The sequence below is a fragment of the Hydra vulgaris genome, chromosome 06, assembly GCF_038396675.1.
Source record: "Hydra vulgaris chromosome 06, alternate assembly HydraT2T_AEP".
Lineage (NCBI taxonomy): Eukaryota > Metazoa > Cnidaria > Hydrozoa > Anthoathecata > Hydridae > Hydra > Hydra vulgaris.
Window position 1 is genome coordinate 7,632,501 of NC_088925.1, and position 20,799 is coordinate 7,653,299.

Below are 20,799 nucleotides of genomic sequence, written 5' to 3' on the forward strand. Positions count from 1 at the left end.
TTAAATTACTAACACTAACAGTAATTTAAATACTTTTAATTTTAATTACTAACATTTGTAGTAACTTAATTACTAACAAGAATTAGTACCCTACACGGCATATATATTACAATAAACTTTTAAATACAAAATATTTGTTAGAAGAATTATTTAGATATGGTTTTATTAAACTTTGACATTTATAACTTTCTCCAAAAGAACAATCTTAGTATTTCAAAACAAAATATTAGTGAAGAAACTTATTCAGCCAAAAATTACTGAATTTAAAGACATTGATTTTAGCCATGCTGTTCAACAATTTGTTAACTTGTATAAAAAAATTGGAAATCTGCTAACTATACTGTCAAAAATTTCGAAAAGAAGTTTGTAAACTGGCTTAATGAACACTTAGTTGTCAGTAAAAGACAATGAACTAACTGCAAGTAGGCATGGTTGAAAACCACATTACATTTGATACACACGTTATATTTGATAATAGTTATACTAAAACTAAAAAATGGTGTGCATCTGGTATACTTAAATCTCATTCATACAATGAATTATTTTTTGCTACTAGTAAAAAATTAAGAGATGAATCTATTGTTATTGCTGCCAAGGACGTTTTAAATATTTCAAATATAGATAAAGCAAGTAATTATTTAGCAGACAAAGCACTGGCTTTAATAATTGATGCCAGCCTGACAAAAGCGTCATATAAATTGATTAAAAGCGGAGGCTTTGAGAAAGAATATAACATCTACCCAGCTTACAATGAGGTCATGGATGCAAAATTGAAATGTTATTCTGAAAATATAACAGTTTGACTTCAGTTCATTTAAAAGATTTAATGATTTATACTTTGTAAAGAATCTGTGCACTTCAGGAACCTGTGCTGAGGCACTCAATATTGAACGACAAAGCAATAAAAGCAATGACACTCACATGTAAGGTTTTGATGATGCTACTGGCCAAAGCATTTATAAAAATGTCAAAACCTTTTATTCAGATTTTACATTAACTTGGTAACACTCTCTTCAGGATATGAAATAGACTGATTATTGTTTTGACACTGTTAGACTATATTTGTCCCTTTATCCATGGTATTACATGGCTCAATCAGTTCATAAAGCATTGATACATGGGTATGACATAATCAAAAGCCATACATTATCCATGGAACTTATGTCAGAGGAAGCTCAAGAAGCCAGAAATAAACACTTCAAATCTTATCGCAAAAATTTCAGCCAAAAAACAGACAGTAGAGCAACAAATACTGATCAAATCAATCGACTCCTAGTTTCCAGTGATCCTGTTACTTCATCACTGCGTTAATCAACATCACACCTAACAAATCATAAAACATTTCCTTCAGATGTTTTACAATTATTTAAACAATCTTCAAACGATATTATTTTTTTATAATTTTTGGTATTTATCTAAATGCTTAATTGTTATTCAATACAGGTGGGTCGATAAACGGTAAAATTTGTAACTATAATTTGTAACTAAGGAAAGTATCTGGTAACTAAGCAATATAAGTATCCATAGCAACTAAATAATAAAAATTTATTACTTTTATAAGAAATGTGATCTCATATTGGAACTCATGCCAAATTTAGTGAATATAGCACTCGTAAAATATCTGCAAATACCAAAAATAGGTTGTTGCTAAGCAAAATAAAGGTATCCATAGCAACAAAATAAAATTTTTTTTACCTTCATTAAAAGCGCAGACTTGATATTAGTACTCATGCTAATTTTAGTAAATATAGCCATATTATCAAACTAGTTTGTCCAGTAAAAGTAAATTCTGGCCCACTGTGCTACATGGTAAAAATATTGTAAAACAAACATTTCAAAGAAAAAAAATTTTTTATCACACTGATAAACAGGTAGAGCAGTTGCAATTGAAGTGTGGAGGAAATCACAAATTGTAAAACCATGAATTTATCATTGATAATAAGTTGTAATTTACATTTAAACAAATAAAAATTATAATACTGGATTTTACTCAGATATACCCAAAAAATGCACCAAAAATATAAAATATAAACCCAAAAGCAAATTTGAAAAAATCCTTGTGTGGATTACCAAATCCCTTTGTGGAATCTCTCAACCATTTGTCAATTCTCCAGGACTAGCAGTTAAACAAGTGCATAAAAATGGTTGTACGATTATAAAAACGATTCCTTTCATTAACAAACATCCCAGTCATAGTAACTATGACTGACTTAGACTCTTGACATAATGCCAGAAGTGTGACCAATTAGCTGGATGAAAAAATACTGTTACAAAATTTGTTAAACAGGTGTACCAGAATTACAACCTATTGAGGATTTCTTGTCAATACTCAAAGGCTGCATGTTTGAAAACAATTGGAAATGAAAATGAACTGCAAAAAAAAAGTTCTTGTTTAAGAAAAGTTTAAAAAATCAGCGTATGTGCAAGTATGCATATAAAGTTTAAACAGTTATAATGACACAATTGATAGTAACGGCAAAATGAAGTATGTTGAAATGACGAAAAAGGTAACCAGGTAACCAGGTAATTACTCTGGAAATTAAAAAATAAATATACTGCTTACTATTCCGCATTTACCTTTTGTTTATTTTTGGCCAAATATTTTTTACCAGAGGGTTATTATTAATGAAAATAATTTTATTAATAACATGAATTTTAAATTTTTTTATGCTTCAATAAAAAATAAAAGATTTGAGTTAATAAAACATCAAGTTTCATTTTTGAACAATATACTGTTGTGCATAATGAACATTTCACAGCATGTACTTTAAATTGAATTTCAAATTTAAATTTATAAAAATTACATTTTCTAAACAACCAACTTACTGTCTTCTTCGTTTTATGGCAATTACAACCAATACTACAATAGCAAGTAAAACACCAATAATCACTGGAATCAAAGTTGTTAACAGCCCTTAGAAAAAAAAAAAATTATATTATTATTATAGAATATTAAATTAATATTGTATTTAAATTTTAAAAAAATATTCTTTTTTTCTCATTTCCTAAATAGAGTAACTGTCCTTATGTCTTATAGTCCACTTTTCAAAAATTATATATATGTATATATATATATATATATATATATATGTATATATATATATATATATATATATATATATATATATATATATATATATATATATATATATATATATATATATATATATATATATATATACATTAGGCTGTCCCAAAACATTAGGTATGGTAACATCACCTTCCTAAAAGTTTGTGGTCCCATGATATCACTTGCAAAATTTTATAGACTCAAAATAATATTTATTGGTCCAGCAAGGTCCTTAAAATTTTCACTGTAAATAGAGTAAATAGAGTCCAATGAATTGATTTCTGATTTATGAAGATGTTATTCAACATATGGGAATGTGTTTGATATCATTAAAAAGATCTCAAAGTGTAGATTCTACACATATGTATTACTCAGGCTTGGTTGGGATGCGGGATCGCACTCGATAATTGCCCACGAAAATAATATTTAGTTGCAAAAAACCGGCTGGATTTTTTAGTTGTTTTGAGAACACTTAAGTTTATATATGTTTCCATGTTTGTCCGCAAAATAATTAAAAAGTTATAAAGTTAATTCAACGTAAACTTGAATGTTCTCAAATATCTTGGTGCAGAAGAATAAAAAAGAGTATTCGTGAACACTAAAAACCCACCAAATCTATGAACAAACTAATTCTATTGGCTCAAAAAATATGCTAAGAGAAATTAGTTCTCGAGTATTCTGTTGAAATATTCTTAAAAGCTGTATTATTTGATTTTAGTTAAGTTTTCATTGAGATTTCTAGCATATATTGTTTTTAGAATAAATTATCAAACGAACAATTTTTTTAATACTATGGTTCATTCTCGGAGCCACATCAAAAATATACTAATCTTAATTATAGTATGTAAAAATTTTTTTAATATAGCCTTAATAATTTTATTATTTTACAGAAAGATCAGTAAAGATGCCAAAAAGTAGAGTGACACGAAGCAAGGACAGTATTTGGTTGATAGGACATCCTTCTGATACAATCACAGGGGCATGTCTTCCAGCTGGACAAGATGTTATGCAGAATTTCAATTTTTTCATTGTGTAAAGAAGTTGCCTGTTGCAGACAGTGCACGCCAAATGCATGACCAATTATTTCCATTCTGGACAAAGTTGGGGCTACCCATTCGCCAGAAGCAAAACATTATTCAGAAAATCAAAGATCTGTAAAGTGAGCAAAAAAGTTTGATGAGCTCTTGGGCCAGGGGTAATAAGAAGGATAAACAGAATCAAAAACAATACACTGAGAAACTTAATAACATGTTTGATATCAGCTATGCGAATGCAGCTCAGCTAATCAGTAATGAGGAAGATAGACTGTTTTTGAAATTGCAACAAGAATCTAGAACTGGTTGTATTGGACCAGTTGACAGAAAGCTTTTAAGGTCAAGAGAAGCGCTCTGCAAAACGTCAGAACAGTTAGTCAAGCAAGTTGCATCAGCGGCAGCTGATGCTTCATGATTGGCAGATGCTTTTGGCATGTATTTTGGACCATCAACCGGGCCTAATATACTCATCTTCAAAAGATTTCGTTATAAGTGGTCTGCAATTCATCACATTCCAATAGATCGCCAAGCTCCTTTGATTAACGATCATGATAACCTAAAGACCTTTATTGAAAGACAGTTAAAACTTGAAAGTCATCCAAGACATGACTATTTTGAGCTTCTATGCAGACCAATACCACAATACGGAAGCCTGGGGCACTGCACCGAGCTTGCTGGATGGCAAAGGCCATCTACTCTTTTAAGATAGAACTTCTGTTTGACAGTAATGAAGATGTTCTCAAGCTAACTAACACAAGAACTCCAGGGCATCCAATGATTTAATAGATTCATTGTCCATGCATATCTCCAATCATGGTTCACCAGCAGATTTGCTATTAATGTGCAAATCAATGATATTTTGCTTATACAACAACTGAATATGATGATATGACTTTCCAGACAAATGAAGATGATGAAGCATCATTCCTGTTATCTAGGCCAAGAGATGACAACACTTGCTCTCTTTTCAGAACATCTGTCTCCACTCAAGAAAGTACACCATGTTCTGAAAATGAAAACAATTCGTGGTGAGCCTTTACTCACATCATCGCCAAGCAGAACTATCAATGTCTCATACATATGTGTATATATATATATATATATATATATATACATATACATATATGTATATATATATATATATGTATATATATATATATATATATATACATATACATATATGTATGTATATATATATATATGTATGTATATATATATATGTATATGTTTATATATATATGTATATGTATGTATATATATATGTATGTATATATATATATACATATACATATATGTATATGTATGTTAACATATATGTATATGTGTATATATATATATATATATATATGTATATATATATATATATATATATATATATATATATATATATATATATATATATATATATATATATATATACATATACATATACACATATGTATATATATATATATACATATATATATATATATATATATATATATATATATATATATATATATATATATATATATATATATATATATATATATATATATATATATATATATATACATATACATATACTGACATATATATGTGTGTGTGTGCGTGTATGTGTGTGATATTAGTCTCTAAATAACTTTATGTATGATAAGGATTTGTTTTTATTGCTATATAGTTAAATATACCATCCTTAATAAATAGCTGAACCACATCAACTATCCTCTAATTGTTTGTGCCATAATAACCCCACTTTTGCTTTCAAAGACAGAAAACTCTGCAGCACTTAAATTAGTCACTGACAAAAAACATCACCAACTTTATCGCAATTATTTTTTAATGAAATTTTTCTGAGTAAAATATTGCAGTAACTACATAAAAATAATTTGTTTACTAAAACTTTAATAAGCTTTATAACATAATTGCATTTAGTAAAAATTTTATATGATTTGACATTTTATATAAAAAAAAATATTCTTGTTTAAAATTAAAGGGATAAAAAGGGATAGAAAGTCCTCAAAAAAGACTCTGGTGTCAAATATTATATTGAGTCTCTGTACTGAGAGTTTTTAAGCTCTAAAAATGTTTATAAATAATTAAACTTTATAAAAAAAACAATTGGATTTTAGAATTAGACATTAAAATTGTAAAGCTTATGAGTCAGGAAAGGTGAAGACAATTCTAAAGCACCATTTGAGGGGAAAAAAAAAAGTTTTTTAAGCAATAATGAACAACTACAGTAAAAAAGGACGAAAGATTAAGTTTTGGTTAAAACAATAAATCAGATTTTTTTCAAGACTAGAGTGATACTCTAGTTTCGGAAAAATATCACTTTTTGCTGATGACACAACTATATATTCAGTATATAGTTGTATAATTAGCCAAGTGGAAGAGCCACTTTTGAGACAAGATTTTAAGGGAGATCACTAATAGATGAGGAACAACACAGGACCAAAGATGGAATCTTATGGTACCCCAAAATTTACTGAAATTTTGAGTTTAATAACATGACAATTATATGGATTTTAATCATGTTCTACCAAGTTACTGCTGAGTTGTACTAAGTGACCAGGGCCCAACCCCAGGCTAAAAATGAGATATTTTAAAAAATTGGACCCAGGCTAAAAATGAGACATTTTGCAAACCTGGCCCTGGCAAAATAATAAGATTTAGCAAGAGTTGATAGCCTGGGCTAGAAAATTTGTCTTAATACTTTATATATTATAAGGTTGCAGGCAAGCACTATTAAGTTATAAACAAGGTTGCAAGCAACCACTATTAAGTTATGAGTTACTAGAAAATAGAGAATAGAGTTAAAAAGCAAAGAAACAGTTAACTGAAGACTTGAAAAGTTGTAGGTGATATAAGTCAGGAAAACATGAAGATGGGTAAGAGTTATGAGATTTTGTTGGTGTGCAGGGAAAAAAACTGCATTCATAAAAGCTTTTACAGCATAAAGGAACAGATACAGTAAAAAGGATGTAACTTGCTGAATAAAAAGCCAAGAGAGAGTTTTTGTTCATCAAACTAGAGATGATAGCTCATTTGAGCATTGACCATGGTAGTATTTGTAGAAAAAAGAAACAAACCTTACGACAATGGGAGAGTGGCTCAAGCTTGGCAGATAAAACAGGTCTAATTACATTTAAAATGTGTTTTTAGACTTTGTCTGAGAGTGAGAGGGTTGTTAATCTATATAGGTATATAGGAACGCCAACAATATTACAATATTTGTTTGCAGATAAATGAGTTTTGTCCACAAAAATTGTGGATTTTAATTCCAGACTTGAAATCCACAAGCCACTGCAAGCCCTAAGCTGTTACAAAAGAGAAAGCAGATTAAAAATCAGCTGCTTGTTCTAAGTTGTTAAGACAAGAGTATAATGTTGAGTTTTTAGCAAATTTAGATGTAAAATTTTCATGAAGATTGTTATTGCAGATAAGAAACAATACAAGAGTAATGATAGAACTATCATTATCATTAAACAGCAGTTTAGCAGTATCATTAAAGTTACTTGAAATGAAGCAGATTGTGGGCCTTCAAGAATAACTTTAATCCTGCAGTTAGAAAGAAATTTGACATAGAGGTTTTCAATAAGGTCTGGTACGCTAGTCTTCTCCATTTTATGTAATGTATCTAGTAAAATTTTTAAAAATTATTAAACTTTTTTAACCAGTGTACTAAAGTCAGAGTATTAAACATTAATCAAATTAACAAAACTCAATTACTACTAATAATTATCTCAATGTTGTTGATATTCCTTCGATATTCTTATATTGATGAATAGCAACATTCTTAATGCTTCATTTGTTCTTTCATTAAATTCACAAATAAATCTTTCATTTGTTCTTTTATGTAATACTATTGTTATGGCTGTATGTAATACTGTTGTCATGGTTGTATGCAATACTGTTGTCATATTTAGGCTGGTTTTCAAATGATTTCCTTTTTCTTTAAGATCCAAAATCACATTACTGAGCAAATTTAAACGCCAATTGCAACCACAACTTTCAAGTACAAAATGTTGATAATACGTATGCGTGAGCTCAGGGTAATACCCAAGTTGCGTTTTAAAGTTCTAGGTCATAAAATTAAAGTTTTAGCGTTGTGTTGAAAACATGAAATAGTTTTTGTAGTTTTATATATTTTTGTGGTTTTATATTTTTTTGTGGTTTTATAATTTATATCATTAAATCAGCTAATTGTTTTTATTTTAAATCTGAATTACTAACTTTATATTATATTTATTTATAATAAATTACAAAAAGGCTTTTATAAATAATATATGTATATGAATGTATATATATACATGAATAGATAAGGCAAAGTTAAGTAATTAGATTTATTAACATCGTAAAGTAATAACAGATCTTCCATGCTTACTATGTTATCAGAATGAGAAATAAGTAACTGATTACAAACCTGGGATAATTTTATCATACTTAATTAAAAAAAAAAAGATTTTAAACTTTGTTTCTTTGTTGTACCGAATAGATTTTTTACTTCAAAACAATAAGGATTTTTATACATAAAAAAATCATACAGAAAAATATACAGGACTATACAAAATTACATAAAGCGACGTTTTCATAGTAACAAAAACAGATAAAATAATAATCATAGATGTCATCTAAGATATGTAGATCTTCATAACAAGTTTTCATAGTAATTTTCATAACAAGTTTTACTTAAAATGACTACGACAAGGACGACTTATAAAATTTCTTATAAAGTTTCTTGCTGCAGTAGGCGTTTTGGTAAAGTTGCTCTAATTGCCAAACCATAGCCATTGTCCCATTGTTTTATGATTGCATCTCTGTTCTTTTTCTTTAGCACCAATTATTTAAAATTCTTCCCATTCTTCATGTTTTTCTGACTGATAAAATTTACAGTTTTTTAACTCTTCTTTGAACTTCTTGCTTTCTAACTTTTTTCTTTACTTTCTCTCCCAAATTTTAGCTAACTTTCTTCTGTGTGCATGTGTGTATATATATATATATATATATATATATATATATATATATATATATATATATATATATATATATACATATATATATATATATATATAAATATATATTTATATATATATATATATATATATATATATATATATATATATATATATATATATATATATATATATATATATATATATATAAAACACACACACACAAACACACACACATATATCTACTATATATATATATATATATATATACACACACACACGCACACATACATATACATATGTATATATATATATATATATAGGGGAGACAAGGCCATAAATAATATCTAAAAGGCCATAAATAATATCATAAAGAATATCTTAAATTTTCATTTTTTTGATGGCAGCATTAATCACACACTACTGGTTCTCCTATAGGCTGTTTGTTAAAAAGTTGTATATTGACTCTGAAATTGCCATTTTTGTATTAGTTGTGAATTTTTATTGTTTACCGCTGCCACTTTAAAACTCTTATGCATGTGTAAATAAGCTCTGCTAAAGATATAGGTAAGCTATTTCATTTCTCTTTAACATTTATAAGTAACTTAGTTTAAGTACTACCAATTACCAAAAAAAAAAGGCAATTAACCACCTTCCTTCATAGCGAGGAAAACAAATATTTTTAAACAGGCAGCCTGGGGCGAGATGGAGAGCTTGTCATTTTGCACTGTGTTTTGAAATTTATTAACCTAACCATGATTATGATCCAAAAGCTGTTGTGAAAAAAATGAAAATGCGAGGATAAATTTTGAACAGAATAAAATATTAATTTGAACCTAGTATTTAATTGCCCTAACCTCTTAGATTAAGAGGTTAGGGCAATTAAATAATCCTGTTATTTAATCTGTATTCAAATATGTAAAATCTAAGTCCCCAAATTTTTTTCACTAGAATGCTAATTTTTATTTCAGAAGATGCCAATTCATAAAGAAAAAGTCTTTTCAATTCATGGAGGAAGATTCAGATAGTCATTAATGCTGCAAAGCAGGAGGATTTAAAATCCTACATAACAGCAATGAACAAAATGTCTTTTGGTTTAACAAAGAAACAGTGTAGAAGACTAATTTTTGACTTTGCTGAGGAATATGGTATATTGCATCCATTCAACAAGCATACAAAGATGACAGGAGAAGATAGGCTGGCTAATTTTACGAAGAAACATAAATTTAGTTAACACAAACCAAAAACAACATCGATTGCCAGAGCATCAGCCAAGCGTAGACAAGTTTTTCAACATTATAAGAAAGTAAAAAGGAAAAATACAAATTCACTGCTTCTCCAATCTACAATGCAGATGAGTAAGGTCTGTCCACTTTGCCTAATAAGCTACTCATAGTTTTCAGTCCTACAGGATCTAGAAGAGTTTTCAAAATTGTTTCAGCAGAGAGAGGAAGAAATTGTTTAATAAATAAATTGTTGAATTGGTGTTACTGGTTTTTGCCTGCCACCTTTTCTGATTTTTGCAGAAAAACAAATGTTTTCTGAACTTTCAGAAAACATTTGTTTTCCCCTGTAGATATAATGGTTGGAGCCGCAATCTCTAGTTAGTAACCAGACTAGTCTATGGATAGACTTACAACACAGACATAGACAATTCTGTATGTTGTAATGGACACAACAAATGTTTAATTTTTTGTCCTTGTTGTGTCTATCAAATTTTTGATGGTGTCCTAAGATTGCTCAGTTAAAAAATAATTTTCACTTCAGTCTACAAAGCATAATTTTTTGTCTATTTGGTGTCTATGATTTTGTCTAAATTTACTTGATTTCATAAAACCAGAAATCTTTCATTACCGTATTATTTGAAGATTGTTATGTAGTAAATTTATAATATTAAAAAAATATTGAAATGGCATCAAAACTCCAAATGACGATCATTGCCCATGATTAATTATTGTTTAAAACTTGCGTACATATTCATCAATAAAATGAAAGTAAAAAACATTTTTCTTTTTCACTATTGTTTTATTCACAAACCTAAATAAATTTTAACACCTATTGGAATCTTCTACTTACTAATCCACATTTTATAAAGGACAACTCCTTGATCACATATTTTTAAAATAATTTTATTGAAGGTGATAAAGATTTTAGTGACTAAGGAAAATTTTTTAAATGATAAACTTACCTTCAACTTTTTTGAAGTAATCCCAAACTGGAGAGGGCATTTTAAAAATAAATTTTCACGCACATTCACTGAGAATTGAAAAACAACTGAACTGAGTAATTAATGAACTTCAATTGAGCACAAAATAGTCCATTTTGAGGTTTTTAAATAGACATTAACTTTTTAATCAACAGCACACGCTGGACAAAAAATTAAAAAATGAACTTCTGTTAGAAAAATTGTGTTTTTAATTTTGTGCTCGTTTTCAGTTTTTGAAACGATGCTGCAGTGAAAATTTAATTACTCGTTATAAGTCCAAATTATATATTAAATAGATCTTCTATACCTCATTAAAAAATCGAGATTGTTCATTTAGTGTCCGTTTTTAAAATGATTGTCTAGAAAGACAAACATTTTTTATAGACAATTCATTTTTGATAGTTGTAATTAAAATTGTTGCAATTAGTGCTTTGTCGAAGTCTATTTTTGTCCTTTTATAATAAGTCCATTAGAGATTGTCTGGTTGCTATCTCTAGTAGACAGTAAACAGTAGAACCTTTTTAATTATTTTTGAAGCACTTTTGTCTAGACCTGAAGCCAAACAAAGAATCTCCTACTCTATTGATTATTGACAATCACAAAACTCACATAAGTTTGGAGGCTATATTATATTGCAGAGAGAAAAACATCATCATAATTGGGTTGCCGCCCCACACATCACACTCCATCGCCTCCATCACATTGTCTCCAGCCCCTTGATGTGTCATTTATAATGTCAATTTATGTCATAAATAATATTTTAGCCTATTAAAGACTACTATAGCCAAGCATGTCACACCTTTATAGTCAATCATCCAGGACAACCTATCACAGACAAAAATGTTGGTGATCTTTTGAGCACCGCTTACTTTAAAGCAGCTACATTTGGAAATACCATTAATGGGTTTAAAGAATGTGGGATTGAGTCTTATAATCCATTTGTGTTTAGCAAATATGACTTTGCTGCTGCAAAAACTACTGACTATGTTGAGAACAATAATGCTAATCCAAGTAGTAAAAAACCATCATATAAACTATTGAGAAGAACTTATAACAAATGCTAATTCCAAAGCACCAAAGAAGTCGGTTAGTGTTTTTGATTTCAAATGATTGTATAAACCAAAAAAACATGGAAAAAAACAACAACAAAAAAGCAAAAAAATGAGCTCAAGCATTTTATAATTACAAATCCTACAAAACCTTACAAACCCTACAAAATCCTACACCCATCAAAATACTTTTTTTTTTCACCCTTCAAAATACTTTTTTTTCTCACCCTTCAAAATACATCCTTCATAAAGAAAGAAAGAAGAACAAAAAAGTTTAAAAAAAGAAAGAAAAGAAGCTTGTGAAGCTAAAGTTAGTGTAAATAGACTTAAGCTAAGCTCCTGTATGCCTAAGCCTATAAAATCCAGGGCAAACAATCTAGCTGCATCAACTTCAAAGGATGATGTTATAAGATATCCTGCTTGTAAAGAAGAATATTGTGACCCGCCAACAGAAGAATGGATTCAGTGCTGTAAATGCCAAGAGTGGTGGCATGAGGAATGTTCCAATTATGAAAACAGTATTTTTATTTGTGATTATTGTTAGCGGTACAACTAAACGCTTCAACATTACATTACATTGCATAACACTTAGTTTGATATATATATATATAAATATATATATATATATATATATATATATATATATATATATATATATATATATATATATATATATATATATACACTCTTACACACACACACACTAATTTTCATAGTTTTTATTCAACATGTTGCAATTAAATGTTTTATAGTTTATTAACTACAAAATTTTATAATTAAAAAAAAATGAAGCTTAACAATAGAAAATTATTTAATCTAGTATTCCAGATTACCAGTTAAAATTATTATTTAAATTAAAATAGTTTCACAATAAAAATCTTTAAAATAATACTTTTCATGATAGAAAATAGCAAGAAACTAAAAAAAAAATTTATTCTATTATAAGGAAATTTCAAGTATTTAATCAAATAGTCAAGTTAACTAATAATTCTCCAGATTTAAGGAGGACTAAGACCAGAAGTGGAATGGAATAAAATTATCAAATTCTATGTTCTAAATTAAAAGGAACAATTTGTAATTTCTTGCAAAAAGTAATTCAAACCATTTTGGTTGGTTGACATGTTGTGATAAAATAACATTTAGCAATTTGCAGTTTATACTAAAGTTAAATTAGTTACATACTAATTGTTTAATAAATTTAATAAATGGCCCAATCAAATTCTATGTTAGCTAAATTTAAAAAAATGTTTGAATATCTTACTAGTTGAAGCTCCTTTTTGATTGTCCACATTAGTACAATTACTTGATGAACAACTGATGTAAAAAATAAAAGTATTTTTAAAACAAATAATTTATAAACACAAACAATATAAAACAAACTTTTCAAAATCCTATAATACAAAACTTTTCAAAATCACCTGCAAACTTGAACATTATTGCTATCAAAAACACACTTGTAACCATAGAGACATTCTTTAGTGCACAAAGGAATACAGTCAAAAGGACTAGTTTCACTGAGGACAAAGTTTTTATCACAGCTAAATGTAAGCAGAATATTATCACAGCTTACAAATAAAAATGTAATACTAATACAACTGCTAACGCAACTATTTTAGGGTTAGGGTTATTAATATACAGCACATTTTACTTTTAAAAGAACAAAATCCTTACATGCATTCTGGTTTATCATCATTGACTTTACAAAAACCATGTTTGCAAATTAAATTGTCACATAAGGTTTGTGTGCTACAATCAATCCCTTTGAATCCTTTGTTGCATCTTAAAAATAAGTCTATACATATTAAAAAATCATCTTATATCTTAAAAAATGTCAGAATCATAAATACATAAAAAAAGGTTTGGTTGGCAAAGAACTTACAAACAACTGTTTTTTCCATCAATTACTGTGCAATTTCCATTGTCACTACAAAAACTATTATTGCAATGAACTAAAAAAAATTTGTATGATCATGAAAAACAATGATTTTTTTTAACCTACAACTATTATATCTTGACAAAAAAAAAAAGTTTTACAAAAAAGTTTCTATTTGGAGACTTCTTGTATAAAAACATTTGCTGAATTTTACAACTTTTACAATTTATACAACTTTACAATGAATACAACTTTTAAATATTAACTAAAATAAAAAAATTCTTTAATTTTTATGAGCACTAAAAATATGAAAATGTACATATAACTATAGTGAGAAAGTGAGGAAAGTGTTTGACAGTATAGAATGCTTTATACTTTTTGGTGGTATACTCACCAAACCTGAACTAATTCTTGATACACTTAATTATATTTACTTACCATAATTTCAGTTAAAATAAATGTACATTTGGTACATTTAATTTTATTGGCCAAAAAAGCCAATTTAAATAAATGACATATATATACATACATACATACATACATACATACATACATACATACATACATACATACATACATACATACATACATACATACATACATATATGTAAAATAAAATTAAATCATAACATTTTATGAAATTAATAATCAGACTTGGTTGGGAAGCGGGTGCGATCACTTTATTTCTGACCATAAAAATTATAATAAGTTATGACCACTTGGTCACGGTTTTTTAGATGTTTTGAGAACATTAAAATTTATGAATGTTTCCATGTATGTCTAAAACTTTTTTACACGCTAAAACAATTAAATTTGTAAATAATCTTTTGTAATCAAATGCTTTAATATTAGCAAGGTGCTTTTAAACTAAGCGATAATTTACTTTTATTGACTGTTTATAAAAAAAAAAAATTTAATTTTATTTGTTAAATTATATAAAGTTGAGTAAGTTTTATTTAAAATTATAATAAATAATTATATAAATAATAATATAGTCAATTTTTTATTCTTTAAATGTAAATCTTTTAAAAATATTTGTATGACTGATTTTATAAAATAAGACTTTCAAAAACAACATTTTTCAATAAAATTTAAAAGATAATAATCATCAAAGTTAATAAAATTAATAATCAAATAAACAAACTGGAACTTACAGGCGACTGAACTTAAACATACATATATAAATAGTGAATTACGAGTGGATAAACACCACACCAGAGGGTCGAACAAAACATAAACATACATTTATATAAAGTGACTTATGGTGAACCAGCACTGCACTGTGGAAAATTAAGGTCTGATTTGGATCAGAAATCAATAACTATTTTGTTACTAAAGATTAAGTCTTGAAATTTTGTACAAGTATTAAGTTGTATACGACGCTTCTAAGGAAATATTTTTTATAAAAAAAAATTAAAATATAAAATTTGTAAATAAAAATTAAAAACTTCAAAATTGTCATTTTTATTTTATTATTAACTAAACATGTTCTTTTTAACTATATGAAAATTTTTTTGAAAGTATTCGAAACAGCAAAAAATACATTAATTGTTTATTTAATTGGAAAATATATTCATATTAAATTTATATATATATAAAAAACATTTATACGAGCTTTTGGCTAAAGTCTTGACAAAAAATAAACACGTACTTTTTAAACTTTTTAACAAACATTTTCCTTACTTTATTTATTTGCTTTATTAATTTGATTTTTTAATTGTTGCGTGTAATTAATTAATTTGCATATCTTTCAACATTTACATGAATATTTTTAAGAGTTTATAAAATGCTTATTATAGAAATATTCAGAATAGTTTATTAATACAAGTTTTTATACAGTGAGTTTTTATGGAATAAGTTATAGGTCGACTTGATCGAAAAGATGCAAAGTATCTTCATCAAGTTCTTGGACATTTTTGCAGTATGGTTTTCTATTGCTGGTAATGTAGGATCAGAAGTGCACAGAAAAGTATGAAATATGCCCTCGTTTGTAGCTAATCTAGAACATTTCCTGGCATGATGAAGGCAAATTTTTTTATAATCTTTATTATGGGATTCTTGCATATCTTCTGAAAGTTGACCAATAGGTAGTACTGTTTTATGATATTTTCTCTGTGAAGTAAAACTTTGTGTACTGAAGATGGTATATAGTACCAGCTATAATTACTCACATAAATGTGGGCAGTTTCTGTAGCATACGTACCAAAACTTTCAGCATTTATAATAAAACCTGAAGAGAAAGCTTGTAGAACTTTGTAAAGTCGCTTAATCAAATTTTCATTTACTCCAGAGATTTCAGAAGAGCAGCTTGCATTATAAAAAAATCTCCTTGCAGTATTACCATCATTGGTATTACCACTTTGGTTTGTCGACAATTAACCCTAGCTGCTTATCAAAACCTTTCTGTACCAAGATTTTCTTCTCTTTCTTTTATCATTTTTTTCTTCACTTTTAGCTGACCATGTTTGGAAAGACAGGTTGTAGGAAATATGTAATATCATTTCTATTCACCGAATCCGGGCATGTAATGTCGACAGTCCGTATTGATACGAACTTTCATTTTCAGGCCTAACAGACACTTTAGTCAAATCGTTCATCTGTCGTGGAGTAGTTCCTTATATTGTACATGTAGACACAGAAGGCATAACTGTTAATACCTGATCCACTTTTCCATCTATCATTGTTAAAAAAAGTTCTTGTTTCACTAGTATTTACAACTTTAATGAATTATAGATGGCTGTAAAGAGTATATTTGACTTTTTATTTCATCTACAACAACCTTGGTTTTCTCAGGAGTCTCTTTGCAAATTTCTATGCGTATAGGTTGACAAAAACGTACAGACGAAGAAGCCAGATTTTGCCAAACAACTGAGCCAGTTACCTCATCAACTAATCTGATCAGTACCAATGAAGTAATAAGTAAATTTGCATCAGAAATAAGTTCAGATTCCTCTAGAAGTTTCTGCTTGTACTAGCTTTGGCCAGAAGAGCCATCACAACCCCATTTATTATAAAAAAATTAAATGTTTAAATTATACTTGTACATGGAATCTGTAGTCAAAATCCTATCTACAGTGTGATCCAATAAATCTTGCAGTTCCATAATTTTTACATGTGTGTTCGTAATTTCTATTGCAGATGCTGGATAGCAGGTCTGTTTAATTTCTTGCAATTTTTAATATGGTGGGAATAAGGAAAAGTTTTTTTCGTCAATCAACTTCCTCAAGTATAAATATTAAGCTTTAGTTAAATCTAAATCAACAAACACGATGTTTCTTCATCTATCAGTAAAACATTTGTGTTTTCCATAAAATTCGAGACAGATCTATTTTTCTTTTTCAGAAATCCTTAATGCTTCCATAAGCTGTGCTTCTGCTTTTTCTCCCATTGAAGATTTGCATTAAAGATGTGCTCGAATGCATTTTCTATAATAAAGTTAGAATTTTTTCTTTTTTTACTGGTCTCTGACCATTCTCCATAATACATGCACATTCTTCCTTGTTTTTCAAATGATGTGATGATGGCGTGGGGTCTGTTATTGCATTTTTCGATTTCGGTAAAAATACACTATATTTAAAATCTAACCAACTACTGTTGTTAGATAAAAAAAACTTTCCGTGATGCCATGATTCATCATTTATTAAATGACAGAATAATGTGTTTTTGAATAACACTAACGATGAAACACAAGCTATCCTGAGAAACTTGATAATTTTCTTTTAAAATTATTGATAGTATCTCAATTGACTTTCCTCCACTTATATTGAAAATAAAAAAAATTGAAAATAAAAACTATTATTATAAAAAGCTACAGTCTGAAACTACGATAAAAAGCGGTTTTCTGTTTTCTGACTTTTTTTACTTTTTTATCTACAACTTTGGAAACCGCACGTATCCGCACCTGAATTTTAATAAATCATTTTAATAGACGTCTAAGCTACAAATCAATTATAAAAATGAAGCGTGCGGAAGTGTGGGTGACTGTCAAGAATATTGGTGAACTTTTTTTATTTTCTAGCTCATTTTTTAGTTTAATTAATTATTAGTAAACAAAACTATATAATTAAAAATATGAATTTGTTCTAAAGCCTCCATAAATGATGCTTTCAAAAATTATACATAAAAATACTTATTCATAAAAAGATTTAGAGAAAATAACTTTTAAAGTGATGAAGCAAATAAGTTTCAATTGAACATTTACAAAAATATAAAATAGTAGGGCTTCAAAAATTCTCTTTTTACATAAAATTAGTTGAAATTCCTACATTATAGTAAAGATTAACTATTAAACTATTAAAAAAAATTAAAATGTTACTTCAGTAGTGTAATTTAAATTTGAGCAAAAAACATTTATGAGACAAAATCATATTTACTTTATATATTAATTTATGATATATATTATAGTATAATAAGCGGCAGACTTAAGTAAAATATAAAGTTATTACATAGTGTGCAATTTGGAAACTGAGCATTATAAACCGCTGTTTTAGGGCCTGACACGTTGCAAAATTTTTTTTAAACATAAAGACACTGCTAAACGAAAAGGTTGTTATAATATTTTTATAGTAATGCAACAATTTAATTATTTCTTTTGTTTATCTTACTTAAAAAGAATTTTTTTAAATATTTTAAACTTTGGAAACTAGGCAAAGTATAAAATGGTTATAAAAATACATTTTACTTTTTTATTTATTATACAATTCAACTACCGTTAATTTTGTTAAAATAAAACATAAATACTTAAATAAAAAATTACATTAAATGCTTTGATAAATTGAAGAACATTTGTTTCTTTACTAAATGATCATTAATAGTAAGTTGTTACTTTTTATAAGTGTCGCCTAATTTTATAGAAAAATTATAAATGAGAATAGTTTAGAAATAATGTCTTCTAAACATAATTTATTTTGTTTTAGTTAAGTTTTTCTTCGTTATCAATTCATTCCCTTTTTTTAGTTAGTTTTTTTAGTAATTGTATCCCGTCAAGTTAAGATTTTCTTTGTGCTTTTTGAAATGTTCTTAAAATATCTAAAAAGCTGTGGCCATGATGTTGAAACTAAATATTATATGCGTGGTCAGATATAGAGTATGATCGCAGCCGCTTTCCAACCAAGCCTGAATAACTAATCATTTATTAACTTTAACACATTTTAAACAATTTAGGTATTAGTACCCATTGCACTAACTACTATTTACAGTTGGTTGCAATAACTGATGTTTATCAGTTCGTTGCAATAACTGATGTTTCTCAGTGGTTCAGTATTTGTACTCATTTTTAGTTAAAAAAAAAATTTTAAATTAAAAAAACCACAATCAAAAATGTGATTGTGGAAAAATAGCAAAAGTTAATAAAAAGCAAAATAAATATAAAAGAAATTTAAAATATTCAATTTCTTAACTAATAAGTCTTTATTTCTTTTTCTTTTTTTTAATGAAAACTATAAATTTTAAAAAAAAAAAATATTTATTTCACTGAAAAATCCAACGTTTAGAGAACTTATTTTTTTAAATTATGGTTTTTCATTTTCTAGAAAAATTATAATGATATTATTACAGAATAATAGAAAATCTAAAATTATAAAAAATATTAACTTAACTTTGAAATATTTAAAATTTTTATTGTAATTTATATATTGAAAATTTACAAACTATACCTGCTATGCAATATAGATGTACTTATTTAGAGTACCTGCTTGAAAATCATTAACTAAATCAATTACAATAGTTGTAAAATGTCTATATAATTTAGAGTTAAAAAAGTTCTTACATTAATCTATAACTCAAGTAGCTTAATGCATAAGTTCTCTGTTCAAAAAAAAAATGTATCCAAACATTCGAATTCATCTTGTGGTTAAAAGATTTTTCGAAATTTTTTTAAATCTTGCTGTTTTATAAATGATTCACAACCTCAACTTAACCTATTGACGTTTGTATATACAATTTGTATATATAATTGTTTGTATATATAATTGTATATAAAAATTACATATTGTTATTAAGTTACATGATTTATATTATAAATTTATACAATGAATATAAATTTCTTATATTTTCTTATATATTATGCTAAGAAACTTATTCTCTATATAATAATACTGAACTATTGAGTTCGGTATTATTGTACAAAAATATGCTTAGAGTTTTTTCAAACTCGAAAAAATAGATTTCATTTAATAAATTTATTAAAAAATATATTGAAAAATAAATTTAAAAAATTTTACTGAAAATTTTAAGTTACTCTTAATCATCTTCGGTTAATAAGAAAAAAATGCTTTTTCAAAAGAAATCAAAATAATAATAATAATAATAATAATAATAATAATGGAAAAGAAAAATATTCTATAACTTGCAACAATTAAATCTTCTACCCACTCCACTCTTTAAACTCTACTTGACTCCACAACCCCACTCGCTAACTTTATAACTCTTTCATGACACAATAACAAGTTACTCACTTTTATCACAGTTGACAGCATTTTCATGGCAAATGCATTTAGCAGCACCACCAATCACAATGCACATTTGTGGACAGCTTGAGAATGAACATGGATTTTTAAAATCTTTTAAAGAAAAACAAAAAAAGCTATAACTATTGTCAAACTTTGAAGACAATTCTTTTTTTTTAAGTTAATG

The 20,799-nt window shown here is 27.1% G+C and overlaps 1 protein-coding gene across 1 annotated transcript in view; it reads right to left on the bottom strand.

Moving 5' to 3' along the window:
- LOC100206936 (low-density lipoprotein receptor-related protein 1) overlaps positions 1-20,799 on the bottom strand; it is a 125,489-nt gene that overhangs the window by 8,836 nt on the left and 95,854 nt on the right. Inside the window, exons 52-57 of the mRNA XM_065799115.1 lie at positions 20,622-20,726; positions 14,173-14,242; positions 13,965-14,072; positions 13,712-13,831; positions 13,555-13,607; positions 2,827-2,914 (exon numbers count right to left, since the gene is read on the bottom strand). Of these exons, the coding sequence (XP_065655187.1) occupies positions 2,827-2,914; positions 13,555-13,607; positions 13,712-13,831; positions 13,965-14,072; positions 14,173-14,242; positions 20,622-20,726 (544 nt within the window). The remainder of the gene's footprint in view (positions 1-2,826; positions 2,915-13,554; positions 13,608-13,711; positions 13,832-13,964; positions 14,073-14,172; positions 14,243-20,621; positions 20,727-20,799) is intronic.